Source organism: Arvicanthis niloticus, chromosome 20 (assembly GCF_011762505.2).
Source record: "Arvicanthis niloticus isolate mArvNil1 chromosome 20, mArvNil1.pat.X, whole genome shotgun sequence".
NCBI classification, from domain to species: Eukaryota; Metazoa; Chordata; class Mammalia; order Rodentia; family Muridae; genus Arvicanthis; species Arvicanthis niloticus.
Genome location: NC_047677.1, coordinates 48906516 through 48922785, shown reverse-complemented (window position 1 = coordinate 48922785; position 16270 = coordinate 48906516). Strand labels below are relative to the sequence as shown.

General features: G+C 46.3%; 2 protein-coding genes across 50 annotated transcripts in view; one reads left to right on the top strand and one right to left on the bottom strand.

Moving 5' to 3' along the window:
* Tsbp1 (testis expressed basic protein 1) overlaps window positions 1–13066 on the bottom strand; it is a 58486-nt gene extending 45420 nt beyond the window's left edge. For 16 of the 49 annotated variants that reach the window (XM_076916664.1, XM_076916675.1, XM_076916685.1 and 13 more), the window contains exons 1-2: window positions 12790–12949; window positions 1016–2656 (exon numbers count right to left, since the gene is read on the bottom strand). In XM_076916664.1, coding sequence (XP_076772779.1) covers window positions 1016–1037 — 22 coding nt within the window. In that variant the 5' untranslated portion in view covers window positions 1038–2656; window positions 12790–12949. The other 33 variants (XM_076916643.1, XM_076916659.1, XM_076916658.1 and 30 more) reach the window with 18 other exon arrangements.
* LOC143435243 (uncharacterized) lies at window positions 7808–14787 on the top strand. The gene is made up of 3 exons (XM_076916810.1): window positions 7808–7820; window positions 12695–13322; window positions 14558–14787. The coding sequence occupies exons 1-3, from the start codon at window positions 7808–7810 to the stop codon at window positions 14754–14756; spliced, it is 840 nt and encodes a 279-aa protein (XP_076772925.1). The 3' UTR covers window positions 14757–14787.
* The last annotated feature ends 1483 nt before the right edge of the window (window positions 14788–16270 follow it).

The window sequence follows — 16270 nt, the reverse complement described above, 5'->3', positions numbered from 1 at the left end:
GACTTTGAGCTGTGTGTTCGATGGGACAATCGATGGGACATCGGTGTGATGCTGCCATCACACCGTTCATTCTGTCTCCTTTCTTCCTCAGCTCAACTGATTTTATTGTTTTTAGGTGGTCACGACCCAAACTGGCTTTGAGCGCACTATGTAACTAAGGCTGGTGTCGATTCCTGATTCTGCCTCTGCCTTCCATGCACAGGATTACAAGCTGCACAGCCAAGCCCAGCATTTGGATTTTTCTTTCTCACATCTCTGTCTTTCCTGTCCCAGCTCAGTTTTAGCTCTGATGCCTGTTTTTTTGTTTTGTACTAAGAACCACTATGGCTGCTATAACCTTGCTTTAAAGTGGGCAATCTGAGAGGTATACTTTTATCTGGAACCCCTGCCCTCTGGCAGTAGAGGGTTGGAGAGATCAGTGATCTGGCAAAGCTGTCCTCTGAGGTGTGAGAAAAAAATATTGTAACTTCTATATGTTTGTGTATACTCTAACCTTTCATGAATACATTTCCTATTTTGCTTAAAACATAAATATTAGTATATTCTTGCATTTATAACATTTACAGGTATACATATATATGTCAGGCATACTAATTTCTTTTTCATGGATGAGCAATCCAAAGTTTTGGAGGTGCTGGAAAGATGCTGTCTGAGGTAGTGATATTTAATGTGAGCCATGAGAGGACAGGTGTTTCTCATCAGCGAGGAAAATCTTGGGGTCACCACCCATCGAGCCTCATGATAAGATGGATATTTGTGAACTTTGTCACAGGGACTGAGAGGATAATACACACTAGGATTGTCTGTATGTTTATATGATTGATTTGTAGTTGATATTTAAGGTAGGGCAGAAAAGCCAATGAAGGGGAGATATAATCGTAGCAGCTACAAACCTGTGACAGTGGAAATGCTGGAGAATATCAAACTCTGAATGACCAAGGAAATACAGTATTCCACGATCAGGGCTACTTTTAAAAAGCACTAGAGGTATCCACATCACACTGTGAGCACACACCTCCAATCAGCAGGTAGAACATGTGTCTTCTGGGGCTTTATAGATGCTTGGCAACGTGAGGAAATTCTGCTGCCAAATCCACCTTCAGAGATTTGCTGGGACTGTACCTCTGAAGTCAACAGCCTGTCTCCACCATGAGAGCCAGAAACTCTGGTCAAAGTGATAAAAGCTTAGATGGTGAGCTCAGAGGAAGTCTCTGAAAGCAGAGGTCCCTTTGCTCATGTCCAAAACACTCTGTGAGGGGGGCATTTGGAAGATGTGGCCATCCCGGGTATGGGGCAAAGGGGATGAAGTTGTTATCTCTCAGCATTGAGGCAGACAGAGTGAACAATGTTATGGGAAGGAAAGTGGGGAAGGAGCTGTGGCAGGGAAGCCAAGGAGAAGATCGCTCTAGAGCTGAGGTGACCATGGGCAATCTTCCCCTAGCTTCCCAGAGGAATCAGTCAAAGTGAGAGAAAGGATAGTAGATTAGAAAGGAAACCATGTAGGAGAGCAAGCCAGCTTTGTTAATGCCCTCAAGACTCGGCTCTTGAGAGTTTAGGTATCAAGAAAATGCCAGAGAGAAAGTTGGATCTTACCGAGGTCTGCCATCTTCCAGTTATTGTGTCCAGTAAGTTCCACGTCATCTGGACTCTTTTGTCAGAGAGAGCTCAAGATAAAACAAGCGTTGAAAGGCCACCACCCCTGAGCTATGAGACCCTGAGTATCAGGGAGATCCTCGTAGACAAAGGTGCAGAAGGCCTCCCAGAAATTGTGTGGCTTAGGTTGATTGGATCTATGGGGGATATGGCCTATGAAGGTTCTAGAATCTGTGTAGTAACAAAGATTCAGAACACCCAGAAGGCTAGGGAAGTTCCTAGAGGTGAGGGCTCCAAGAGACCAGATGTAAGAACACGTTGGAGGATCTTGAACTCACATATGAGATTCACACTATTGGCCTTGACAATACTTTCTAATAGCCTGGACTCTTAGCTCAGGAGATATGTCCAATTCATGTTGAGAATCTTTAGCAGAGTTGGTATTTTATGACTCATTGTTAAAAAGGTGAACAATTCCTATATTTAAAGATAAGAGTCTTCAAATGAAGATGACTAGGGAGGTGACAGTATTAAGTCAGGTGACAGAGTCCAGAAGTGCAGGTGTTGAATCAGAGAGGTGTGTGGTGCTGCAGACTAAGCACCACATGGGGTTTCACACCCATGTATCGGTAACAAAGGAATAAACACCAAAGCACCTCTTGCTGAAATCTGTTAGCCATATGGCTATGAAGTGAGCAGTTTGCAAGCATACAAGCAGCCCCCAGTAATCTTCATACCCCCAACAACCTTCATCCTCCCAGTAACTCTCATACCTTCCCAGTAACCCTTATACTCCTGGGTAACCTTTATCCCCTAGTAGCCTTCACTGCCTCCGCCCCCAGTAATCTTCATACCCCAGGTAACCCTCATACCCCAAGTAACATTCAATCCCACCTCACCCAATAACCCTCATAGTTTCCCCTGTCCAATAATCTTTCAAGACGGATACAGACGTTGGAAGTTACCCTACCAACACATGGCTTGATGTGTACAAAGCCACGTTTTCCTTCAGAGTTGAAGGCTTACTGTCTGAAGATGTGTTTCCTGGAGTAACCAGCCAACCCTGGAAGAGAAAGGATGCCTTTTAGTGTCAGATATCCCACCTTCAGGACTGTGCAGTACTACTTTGTTTATTAAGTTAACCTTGATAGTTACAATCCTTACTCCATTTTTATGGTGTAAGTTCATGAGATAGTTTTAAAGAACGTTTTACCCACCCCAATACTTTGTATTTTGAATTGGAAAATACCCTGAGGGTCAACATTTGAAAAATTGTAAAATAAATAAGCAGTAATTAACAAAAGAACATTTTATATCTATAAATTTAAATCTATAAAATTTCAATAGTAATTTAAAAACTTTGTTAAAACTTGGCATGGATCCACTACAACGTTATTAGGACCTTATATGAATAATGTATGTCTATGTGTATGTGTGTGAGGCGTGAGTGTGGTGGAGGCCATGTGAAGGCACTTATCATTCTTGGTCTTGTTTCCTTTGAGTCAGGTTCTTTCCTGAGTTCAGGTTTTTAGGGTAGGCTGTCAACCAGAGAGCCTCAGCGATCCTTCAGTCCCTGCTGAGGTTACAAGTGCATAGACCCATATCTGACTTGTTCTGTAGGTACTGGGTTGAAACTCCATGCTTGCATAGCAGATCCTCTTACAAGCTAAGTCACCTCTCCAGCCCCTCAACTATAAAACCTTGACTGCAATAATAGCACACCATAATAGAATAAGGTTGCATAATGTTTTACAAAACAGATTGCTACCTCAGATTTGTTTCCAAGTTTCAACTTTCTCTTGTATGTTTTTAAGGTCTTTTGTCAGTGTGATCAAGAGCTTACAAAAAGGGAGACCCTATGCCATCACAACAGGAAGACTGGCATAGTGAGGGCACTTCTGATACCGGGGAACAGATAAGAAAGGTGAGGGTATCCAGTACCAGGGAGGCAGACCGATCCTCTGGAGCCAGTGACTTGTCTTCCTAGTACTCCCACAGAAGCTATTCTTCATGGGGCCTCAGACTTCATAGATGTTCCCAACCCCACGAGGACCCTATGGTTAAGGCCAGCGTCTTCTAGCAGCTGCTGGGCACCCCAGAGGCTCTTGATGAGGAAGCCAACTGCGGTGGTCCATACAACTGATGCTTTTGACATGAAAGGCCTCATAGATCTGTCAGAGTTGGTGGTGCTTAGAATGAATTTCCCCTCTCTCTTTCCTCCTTGGAGCTGCCCTAACTAAAGTTGTCATGCTCTGAACAGAGTCAGACCTTCCATGAGTGAAAAGACTGAGTCAATTAAAAAACAAACAAAAACCACCCCAAACTGTTGATCCATGGGAAGCGCAGCATCATATTATTCCACAGGTGAATTCTCCAAACATTTAATGAAGAACCAAAAGCCTTCCTCCTCAATTATTTGAATAACTGAAGAAGTGGAAAGGCTTCCATGCTCACTTTAACAGAATCCTTATTTTGATACCAAAGCCAAACAAGGACACTGAGAGCAAATGACACACAGGCACAGAGGTGCAGAAGACAAGTCAACACCATCAAACCCAGTTCAACAAGTCAGGGGCGAGTCATACAGCATGAGTAATGAGGGCTTGTCCCAGGGATGCAGGATATCTCTACACACATATCAGAATAGGCGATACAAAGTGCAAGGAAATCAAACCACAGACTCAATAGTTTTGGAAAACATGTTTTCAAATTTAGACATTCTTCCACAATTCAAGTTCCTAATAAATCTCATATGGAGAGAAGATACTTCAGTATAACAGAGAATACTCATGCCATTTCTACACCTGTCATGGCATTCAAGGGAAAAACAAATGAAAACCTGGCCCTATGAGATACTATAAGAAATGAAGAACCTTGGGGTGTGATTATGGCAGTCATTTCTGGAACATGAGACTGAAATAGGGTCCTCTTTAGCATGTGCGCGCGCGCGCGCGCACACACACACACACACACACACACACACACACACACACACGAGTGTGAGTGTGTGTGTGTAGGTATGATTGTATGTATGTATGTATGTATGTATGTATGTATGTATGTATGTGTTTTAGGGTTTTATTGCTGTGAAGAGACACCATGATCAAGGCAACTCTTATAAAAGAAAACACTTAATTGGGGTTGGCTCATAATTCCAGAGGTTCAGTTCATTATCATCTATGCGGGAGCATGGCAGCCTACAGGCAGACGTGGTGCTGGAGAAGGAGCTTAGTGTTCTACATCTTGATCTATAGGAAACCAGGGTGAAACTGGAATTCTACACCTGGCAGAGCTTAAGCATAGGAGACCTCAAAACAAAACCACCCAAAACTGTTTGGTTGTTGGGTGGGTGGGATTGAATGTTACTGGGGGTATGAGGGTTACCTGGGGTATGAAGATTACTGGGGAGGGGTCACACTCATCTAGATTTTTATATAGGTTCTGAAGATCAAGCTGAGGTCATGCTTGTATCGCCAGCACTTTCCTGACTGAGTGATCTTACCAGCCTCAGCTTGATCAGTTGTTATTCTGTCCATATCACATGCAACTGCATGATAGTAAGTTAGTGGAATACTGAAATGAATTTGAAGGCAAACAATCTTCCTACTAGAACCTTGTAGAACAAGTCTGTGATCTTAGCTACTTCAAAGGGTAAGATGGGAAGATCACAAGTTCAAAGTTATCTGCAAAACAGTGAGTCCTGTCTTAAAGTAAAGAGAGATCTGGGCCTGTAGCTCAGTGGGAATCAATGCCCAGCATGCATGCAGCCTTAGGTTTAACCCTTAGTACTTTAATCTGCCCAGTGTCATCTCGATCTTTAAAGGGGCCAACACTTTGCCATGGTGCAGTTGGTGAGAGATCCAGATGGGAAAAGAACTTAAACTCTTCCCATGTACAACATTAATCTTCAGGGCTGTGAGAAGTCTAGTTCCCTCCCTGAGCATCCATGACAATTCTAGATCTGACCTCAGCCTGTGGTGCTAACAGATATAACACCAGGTAAGTTGAGGCAAATACTGAAGGAAGTGGAGCCTTGACTCCAGCTGAAGCCTGCAGAGATGAACACATCTCCCAAGGCAGCATACCAAGTCAGAGAACTGCTTCCAGTCCAGATCAAGCTCTGCCTGGTTCTCTATACTCCACACTTCTGAGACTCTGGCTCTTAGAACTTCAAATGAACCCTGGCAGGACCCCACCTTATTCTTCCCAGGATGCTCAGCCTCTGCTTTGAGTGTCTCCCTTAAGGACTGGGTTTTTGAAGACAACAGAGACCCTCATCTGTGCTTCTGGGGAGCCACTGAAATCAGCAACAGTTCAGGGTGTAAGTGTTTCTGCTTGGATGGGAGGGTATCCTGGGACTTGGAAGCCCAGGGACAACACAGTTTTGCAGGAAAAGGTATCCCAGTAGAAGGGCATCCTGAGACAAGGAGACCAGGAACCATATAGCTCTGAGAGGAAGCTTCCTCAGCAGAGGCATTGAAGCTCCCAGGGGAGGGTTTCCCCAGCTGAGCTCCGGAGTCTCAGCCCTGCTCCTTCTCTTCTTTTCATTGCTTCCTTTCTCCTTGACTTCAGTTCTGATGAGAGGGACAAATCTCATAAAAGAGATTTATTGGAGGGTCCAGGGTTTGGAGGGACAAATCTAGGGATGGCTGTCCTCTGTTCCTGGGAACAAAGAACTGAACAAACAGTAAGGCTCATATAAGATTTCTGAGGGGGCAGAGTGCCTCAGGGCAGAGATTTCCAGGTTGAGGATTGGTGGGATTTCAAGTCCTGAGCTTGCTGGGGGGTCGGGTGGGGAGAACTTAGGGATTGGTGGAGTTTTGTGGGAGAGCTTGGGGCAAGTTTGGTTATAACTCTTAGGATATAAATTGGATGTTGCAAGTTTCTGGCTTTGCAGCTAGGGGTCAGTAATCCCAGTATAATCCTGTAATTACAACTGGCTAAAAGTCTAGTTAGAAATCTTTTGTATTTGTTGTTTGAGAAGATTAGATAGGAAGTTGATAAGTCAGGGTATAATTAGCAGGGTTAAGAAAAGGAGGAGAAGGGTGGTATCTAATTCTATACAGGACTGTGAATGATCTATGGAGCTGTTTTTATGATTTTTTTTTGAGATTTGCTTGGAGTGTTAGATCTTATCTTTTATTATACTCAATTGGGTAACACGAGGGCAACATTTCTCCCCAAGAAAGAGACAAAGAACACCTCTATCTGTTGTTAGTAAATCTAGCTGATATGCAGAGGTTAAGGTCTGAAAAAAAGATGGTGGGATCGATATCATCTAAAGAAGTGTGTTATTAGGGACATAGGGACCTTTGAGGAACTTTGGACCACTTCATTGTACCATATCTATAGACCTAGGGGTTGAGAGTGTGGAATGTGTACCCTCTGTAGTTTGATTGTACATAATGTGTAACTGTGGTAAATGCTAGTCAGGGTTACCAATGACCCTAGTCTCCCATCTGGGATAACTTGGATCCTTAATTAGAATATAAAAGATTTTTTGATCATTTGTTTATACAGTGATGGAAGTTGCCATCAATGAAAATTGAGGATGCTAATTTCACCCAGAGACAAGTTCACAGAGGCCCAGAAGGGCTTTAGGAAGCTGTGAGGCTTATTAGGCAGCTCCTAGGGAACAGGAAGGGACCTAGTAGAGGGAAAGAAGCAAGTGCTTTAGTAACTAGAGTTGCCCACAAGAGTAAGGTAAGCTCCAGGAGCCAGGAAAAACACTCTCTTTACTGAGTGGGCAAAGAGAGACAAATGGTTAGAGCAGGTTGGTTAGAGAAGCTGCTGGAAAGGCAGACTCTAGAATTTGGAACCAAATATGATAGGTAGCAGGAGCCAGCAGAAGCAAATGATCTATATATGCTTTAAAAGAGTCAAGTCAGTAACTTGAGTCAGTTTGTAATGTTGAGAAATGGACATAGCTGAGAGGTAAGTGTAGAATTCTGTACAAATGCTACCTGAAGAGAGAGAGAACTTTGGAAGGGGCAAACTTTGTTTGGAGACTCTTGTATGTTAGGAGTGGGATAGGTGGTAAGGAGATAAGACAGTGATGGGTGACCCAAAGGTTAACTTCTGAAGTTCAGATGCAGCCAGAGCTGGCAGACAAGGTGCCCATCCTTGTATAGTGTTGCTTAATATTTTTGGGCATAAAGGGAGGTTCTAGCTGTTGACCCAAGACTCCAAGAGCCTATCCCTCCATTTCAGCGACATGAAGAATCAAGGTAAGTCTGAAAGGTGTACAGCTGGAGCCTGGAGGAGGTCCTGTTGAAGTCTATGAAAGGGCTTGGTAATGGGCACAAGTAGGAGTTCATGTGAGGAGCCATGGGCCGCCTCATATAAGAGTGAGAAGAGAGAAAGAGGGAATCTAAGAGTCTAAGAAAAAAAACCATCCCTAGGAATTATATGGTTTTGTCCTTATTGTGGAGGCTTTGGGTGACGGAATTAGATGTTTTCTGTCTAGGGTAATGGCCTTGTAAGACTTATATCTAGTCTAAGATAAGTAAGCTGAGGGTTGGAGAACTGGATCTTAGACAGTGGCTGGGAAGGCTAATTTGCAGACATGGATTATGAAGGTCATTCATGTATTGGATTTAGGAAGTGACAAATAAACTAGGTCAGAGATTGGAACCTGACCAAATAAATATGGGCTTTCCCAGAATCCCCAGTGTAGGACAATCCTAGTGAGTTGGGTAGAAATGTGCCTGTCTGGATCAGTCCAGGTAAAGGCAAAGATGTTTTCTCACTAGGGGTCCAGAGGAATAGAAAAGGTACCCTTGAGGTCTTGGACAGAGAGATGGGAGGTCTCTGAGGGGTGACGAAGAGGAGATGGTTAGATACTAAGGGGTGAAAGGAAATTACTGCTGAATTTGCAAGCCAGAGATCCTGAACCAAGTGATAGGTTCCATTGTTTTTTGTTTTTTTAAACTTAGCATAGAATATTAAAGAGGGATGAAGCGGGATGCAGAAGACTCCTTCCTAATATGTCAGAGACAAGAGGCTTTTAAGTCCCCTGCAACTTTGGAGGGGAAGTGGGTATTGAGCTTGGGTTATATATTTGGTAAGGTTTATAATTGAATGATTAGTGGGGGTATGATGTTTGTCTACAGAGGGTTTGGGGATATCCTATACCTGAGGATCTACACGAGGTAAGGGAAAAGGTGTGCCAGAGTGTGTGGTTTGAAAGAGGAGAGGAACAACTGGCAAGCCTTGGGCGGAGCGGATGTGGGGAGCAAAAGAAAAGAAGCTCCCATTTTGGCTAGGAGGTCCCTTCCCAGCAAGGGGATGGGACAAGTTGATTCACTAGGAAGGAACTGGTGGGGGACACTCCTAAATCTGTAGCTAAGTGGTAGGGTTTGGTGACCCCAGTAAGGTTTCCCTTCCTGCAACAATAGGAAAATGAAAAGAGATGTAGATCCCAGAATTCTGTCAGGACTAAAATCGTGGCTCTGGTGTCCAGAAGGAAGGAGATTTAATGTCCCGATACTGTGATAACTACCCAAGGCTCCCCATCAGAGGTGGCAGTGGTCAGGCCAAGGGAGCCCTGGCCCCCTCAATTGTCCATGGCCAGACTAAGGAGACTGGCTGAAAGACGAACAGGGCTTGCTGTACCCATGCCACGAGGGCTCAGTGTCCTCTTAGGGCACCTTAGTCTAGGTGGATTCTAAGATTTGGACAGGCCTGAGCTCAGTGACTCTCTTGACCAGGGATGTAGAGGTTCTTGGGCTTTGGGAGTCCAGAGAGCCTGGAATTTTGCTTTGGCCCCCTGAGAGGCCTTAGCTGTCATTGGGTATTATTGTTTTGAAGCTTTTTCAGCTCTTCCATGGTAAACCTTGCAGGCCATGGATACAATTTCCACCCGAGGAATCAGGGTGTCCTTTCTAAGACATTCAAGTTTGGTCCTAATATTAGGGGTACTCTGGGAAAAGAAGTATACCATAGGAGTTGTTTTCTACCCTGGGTCTTGGGATCCAGATTAGTATATTGTGGGAGGGCATTGGTAACGGCAGTCTAGGAATTGGGACAGATTTTCATACTTATCTTGGATGAGCTTTTGGAATTTTTAATAATTTACAGCCTTAAGGGCAGCTTTGTGAAGACTGGCCAGGAGGCAAGTTATAAATTAATTTCTAGCTAGGATGCCCCCTGGGGTATTGTGATTCCATTTAGGGTCCTGGTCTAGGACCACCTCAGCCCTGACTGGGAGGGCAGCCTGTTGCTGAGGGAAAAAGAGAAGCCAGGGAGGCTGAAGAAGGGATGGTACTCTGGGTTGTGGCTTGTTAGTGTGACTGAAAATAATGGAAGAATTGCCTGGTTTGTGCCTTACAACTAGTTTTTTTTTTTTTTTTTTTTCCTTGATTGGTTTATGCTATGTGGTCACATTTTAATCAGGATGGGAGTGAGGTTATGTGGCAAAGTCCATCCTTTCAAACCCTAGCAAAGACAGCTGTCAGTCATGTGGCTGCCTCCATCCTGATGGAGGGATAGTGGCTGAGATGGCAACAAGCCACATGTTTTCTATGTATAGATTTAACTGTCTACCCGATGTCACAAGTGTCAAGCTAACCCTTTTGTTAGAGACCTTGTAGCATGTTAATCATATACCTTAGCAAGTTTAGGGAAGGAAACCACAACCTAAAGAGCAGATGAGCAGCAGTAATCCCTGTTCTCATTAGTCTGCCCCTTTATTTTTTCTCTTCTTCCTCTATTCCATAGTCAGGTGACTCACCCGATATGGAACAGAGATTTTGGACGAAAACTTCAAACAAGCATGCTTGGATCTAGAGGAAGGGGAGCCATATCTAACTGCAGAGCCAGATTTTAATTGAAGTGGGACAGCATAAAACAGTCTAATGCCACACATACCTAAAGACACCTGCATTCCTGTAAAACAGAAATCCAGTGAGATGAGAACACAGAAGGCTTGGAGACAGGGGGATTGTGAGGTCTGACTATAGACAGTGCATGCTGCAGCTGGCCCACCTCCTTTGCTTTCTCCCATTCCTGGGAAGTTGGGCTTCTGGCTCCCATTTTGCAACAAACTTACAGAGCCATGGATAGTAAGTTAGAGGACAGGGCATTTACATTCAGTGAGGGTTGGGGAGAGACACACAGGGTTTGGAAAAAAGAGAAACAGGGAATGGGGAATCTCTTTCTATATCCCTGATTGCTTGTGGTATTTGGAAACATCTTAATATTGGATCAAGGATGCTATCAGGTGGCCATTTGTATTGATTATCTAAGGGATATTGAGGGCAATTTTGATTGGAGAGGCAAATAAATTTAGGGCCCTTCAGGTTGGGTTTCAGGTGTACAGGTTGGAGGTTTCTAAAATACATCCCAAAGGAATGAAAGGGTAGGAAATATACCATTCCCATGGATGAGAAAGGGGAAGTGGAATGTCCCTGCAGCCTGTAGTCATGGGCATCCCACGATGCAAGGAAGACAAATTGAGGACCAAGCCTTTAAGCGGGTCATCACCACAACTCAGTGGGGTCAGCTTAGCTTAGCTAAGTCTTGGTGCCTGGTACCAGGACTTTTGTAGAAGCCAGAGGTGAGGACAAGAACCAAGCTCTTATAGAGGGTCTTGTCCATAGTAAACATTTTGGAATGGAGTCTCAAAAGCCATGAGGGCCTAGAGAAGTTGTGAAATTTAGTTACTTCTGAAGTGTGAGTGGTAAAATAGGGCAGGAAGGGTTGCAATGGCCTAGTAGGGTCCTACTACTACTCTAAGGGAGGAGGAATGGAGTCAGGACCAGAAGTCACAGTAGCCCATCAAGGCCTAAGGAAACTGCATCTGGAATTACAAGGGCCTAGAGAAATGTGGGATAGGCAGCTCTGAAGGAAAGGTGAGCAAAGGGCAGGTAGGGGGCGCCATGGCCCAGGAGACCTAAGGGAACTCCAGAATAGCAGCACCAATTGTAGGGGAACGGGGTGAAGAGATGAAGAGGGCCAGCTGTAGCTTTAAAGACCATTGCTGGAGGTCCCTTCACCTCTAAGAGTACTAGAGGGGTGTCAGACACCCAACAGTCACGTCCTAGGACTCAGGAAACATTTACGCTGACCAGAAGGGGAAGCTTACCTAATTGTCACTGGTGGATGGGGTGTCAAGTGAGCAGTGACCCAGAAGGTGAGACTGCTGCAGGCCAACTGGAGATGGGGGACAGCATCCTAGTGCGGCTCAGACCCCAGAACTAGGGGGAGCACAGGCACCAGGAGAGCCTATCCGAGTCACCACACTAAAATGTGTTTCTGCTCGGATGGGAGGGTATCCTGGGTCTTGGGAGCTCAAGAACCTTACAGCTCTGCTGGAAACGGCATCCCAGTAGAGAGGCATCCTGAGACAGGAGAGTGCAGGAAACACACAGATCTATGGGACAGTGTCCCAAGGGAAGGGCATCCCGAGACATGGGAGCCCAGGAACCACACACCTCTAAGAGGAAGCCTCCTCAGCAGAGGCATTGCAGCTCCCAGGGGAGAATCTCCCCAGCTGAGCTGAGGAGATGAGGAGCTGAGGAGCTGAGGAGCCTCAGCCCTAGCTCCTTCTCTTCCCTTCTTCTCTTCATTGCTTCTTTTCTTCTTGGCTTCTTCTGAGGTGAGTGGAGGGTCCAAGGTGTGGAGGGATGAATGGCTACCTTCTGCTCCTGGGAGAGGACAGCAGCAAAGTGGACAAAAGGGCAGTGCTTATCCAGGATTTCTGAGGGGGCAGAGCTTCCCTGGGCAGAGATTTCCAGAGTGAGGATTGGAGGGATTTTAAGTCTCGAGCTTTTGGGGGGAGCTCAAGAATTGGTGGGTTTTCCTGTTCAAGGATTGGTGTTTGTTTGTGGGAAGCTCAGGGATTGGTGTTTTCCCCCCACTTCCTTTCCCCTGCATCGGACACCATGGGTTAGGGTGGGAAGTCCTTTGCCCCTTTTGCCGGCTTTTGCTGAGGCGCCATCTCTGTGGGGCGGCTGGGGGAGGGGCTGCCATGGCGGACAGCTTCCTAGGAGGCGGTATTTCACAAAGGCTGTAGGCTGAGGCAGGAAAGAAGGAGTTGCCACCGTGGACAGCTCTGAGGATAGGCTTCTACTGAGGCGGGACAGGAGCTGCGCCACCATAGCCAGCCCCAGTGACGGCGGCGGGCCGAGGAGACGGCGCGGCGCCGCCGTTTTAACGGGAGCCGCCATTTTGGACAGCTCCTGTGCCGCGGTTTACCTTGGCGGCGCAGGCTGGGCGGCCACGGCGAGGCCTGCCGCCGCTTCGAGGGCTTTTGTGGCGCAGCAGCTTTGGCGGGACTGCGCGCTGCTCAGGGACGACACGGGGCGGGGAGCGAGCTGGACACGCCGCTTGTGGCAGCACTGCAGCACGACTAACCTCTTTCCTTCGCTTGTTAAAATTTTCCTAACTGAAGTGCTGAGTGCACGGTCCAATCAGGAGGCCGACTTCCGCACGTCATCAGTTACCAGGGAAAGCTGCTCCCGCAGGCGTCCACAGAGCCACAGACGTACAGACTCCACGGTCCAATCAGGAGGCCGATTTCCGGACGTCATCAGTTACCAGGGAAAGCTGCTCCCGCAGGCGTCCACAGCGCCACAGAGGTACAGACTCCACGGTCCAATCAGGAGGCCGAGTTCCGCACGTCATCAGTTACCAGGGAAAGCTGCTCCTGGAGGCGTCCACAGAGCCACAGACGTACAGACTCCACGGTCCAATCAGGAGGCCGAGTACCTGACGTCATCAGTTACCAGGTAAGTCTGCTCCTGGAGGAGTCCACAGAGCCACAGACATCTCCAGCTCTAGGATGTGAGACAGTGGCGACTTCGCCTAAAGTGGGTGCACTTCAATCACTTTTGACGTCTACACCATTGAGCTGAAGTGCAGTGAGCGCCAGGCTAAAGGTGCCGGGCTTCACAGTCATCTTTCTTCACCTCCTTTGCTCTCACACAGCTTCAAACACACAGTTGTCCCCACAGCTTTATGTAGGAAAGGTGACTATTCCCCTAGTGCTTAAAAAAAAAAAAAAAAAAAAAAAAAAAAAAAAAACCAGAAAAAGAAAAAGAAAAATCCCTCACTTAGTTATCAAGGGTGTGCCTTTCTGAAATGTAAATTATTTCCCAAGACTTCTACATCAAAGCCACGAGCAAAAACATCTTAACCAAACTTTATTGACAATCACATGTCCAAATTCTTTCTAAGGGTGGTGGTAATTACTAAGGCTCTTTCTGAGGGGGGAGGTTGAATCATTAATCTGCTCCAGCAGCAATGGTTGGAAAAGACCAATCATCAATAATGATTATTGTAAGTACCAATGACACTGCCCAGTGAGGGGCTGGAAACCCCCTTAGAATTTTCATGTAACACATAGATCAGGAGGGATGTGGTGACCTCGAAGGCAGCATGCAGAGTGGGGCTCCATGACAGCATGAAGCCCTCAGGACTCCAGTCCTCCAGGTTCCTTCCCTCTGAGGCACACCCATCATGACTGTGCTAACCGGTGGGCTGCTTTCCATGGGTCTTAAAGCTGTTCTGACAATCCCTGAAGTCTCATCTCTCACTCTCTCACTGCTGCCCTCATGCCCTGTGGTCTGTTGTTCATGAACTCAGTTAGCATGAGGTGTTACCTCAGCTGAGAGGTGCCCCCCTCCCATGACGTTTCTGCCATGATACTGAAGGGAGGACTGCCTGGCTCTCCTGGGAATAGGGGCGATTTCCCAGAGTTCCTCAATCTCTTCATTAATTACACCATTGTCAATGTCCGGCCTGGGCTGGGGTGTGTGTCCCTCTGTTTCATGAGTTGTGATGACATCAGAGGGGACTGGGTCAAGTGTGTGTCTGTTCATTTTGGCCAGCTGAAGAGGAATTCTGGGACTCAGACATATTGTTACCAGAGGAGAAGATAAGCCCCATTCCCACAGCATGGTTTTGGAACAATGTAAATCTGAGTGCCATTTCTATAACTGGATGCAGTGCAATGTCTTTTCAGACACATCTGCAACCTGGAGGAGTTTGTGTGCTTTGACAGTGACATGGGTGAATACCTCAGGGTGGCTGAGCTGGGGTGGCTGGAAGCCATGTACAGGAACAGCTGGAAGGAATTCCTGGAACAACCAGGCTGTGGTAAATGCACACTGCAGACAGAGCTATGGGGTCATGGAGAGCTTCACTGTGCAGTTGAGAGGTGAGACAGGAAGTGGGTGAGGGTGGGAGGATGGAAGGAAGGTGAGGCGGGTTCTGTGAGGGAGCACTAAGAGGGATTGTGTGTGTGTCCACCTGTGTGGCTGTCTGTGCTTGTGAGTGTGTGTGTGTGTGTGTGTGTGTGTGTGAGAGAGAGAGAGAGAGAGAGTGTGAGAGAGAGAGAGAGAGAGTGAGTGTGTGTGTGTGTGAGAGAGAGAGAGAGAGAGAGTGTGTGTGAGAGAGAGAGTGTGTGTGTGTGAGAGAGAGAGAGAGAGAGTGTGTGTGTGTGTGTGAGAGAGAGAGAGAGAGAGAGAGTGTGTGTGTGTGTGTGTGTTTGAGAGAGAGAGAGAGAGAGAGAGAGAGAGAGAGAGAGAGAGAGAGAGAGAGTGTGTGTGTGTGTGTGTGAGAGAGAGAGTGTGTGTGTGTGTTCTGGCTGGTTTTGTGTCAACTTGACACAAGCTGAAGTCATCACAGAGAAAGGAGCCTCCCTTGAGGAAATGCCTCCATGAGATCCAGCTGTAAGACATTTTCTCAATTAGTGATCAAGGGTGGGAGGGACCATGGTGGGTGGTGCCATCCCTGGGCTACATAGATGAAGATGTAGAACTCTCAGCTCCTCCTGAACCATACCTGACCAGACTGCCATGCTCCTGCCTTGATGATAATGGACTGAACCTCTGAACTTGTAAGCCAGCCCCAATTAAATGTTGTCCTTATAAGCGTTGCCTTGGTCATGGTGTCTGCTCACAGCAGTAAAACCCTAACTAAGACATTTGGGTTCTTAGCATAAATCCTAGGGAGGAGTGTCCACTTCTGGGGCAGCAGTTAGCACTGGGCTGGAAAGAGTCTGAAGACTCACAAGCTGGCCCTATGCTCCTGAGTGCTATAGCAAAGTGGGGTGGAAATGACCCTGCAAGCAGGGGCCTCTGTGGACTCTGCACAAAATGGGTCATACAATCTCCTTGGCAAATTTCACTGGCTTACTCAAGCCTCTCATTTAAAACCTCAGCCCACAAATAGCTGGCCTGCATCTGTTGTCCGAACACTTACTGTAGCCAGCAGCCACTTCAGTACACCATTAAGTAAAACATACCAAAGCAATGCAGAGTCTGTAGGACTGATGAGTTTGTTCTGGTTGAATTTTATTCTAATTGTGTTTTAATAGCAGCTTACACCCTTCAAAATGCACTATTTTCCAAATTACAGGATACAGTACTAAAATTAGAGGCAGAGAGATGGCTCAGTGGTTAAGAGCACTTCCAAGTCCTGAGTTCAATTCCCAGCAACCTCCTGGTGGCTCACAACCATCTGTAATTGGATCCAGTGCTCTCTTTTGGTGTGTCCGAAGAGAGCAATAGTGTACTCACATACAGAAAACAAACAAACAAATAAATAAATCTTTAAAAAAAGCTCTGTCTGCTCTTCTAGAGGAATGGGGCTTATTCCTAGTACCTACAAGGCAGCTTGCAACCATCTGTCACTCCAGTTCTGGGGATCTGATGCCCTTTTCTGGCCTCCACAG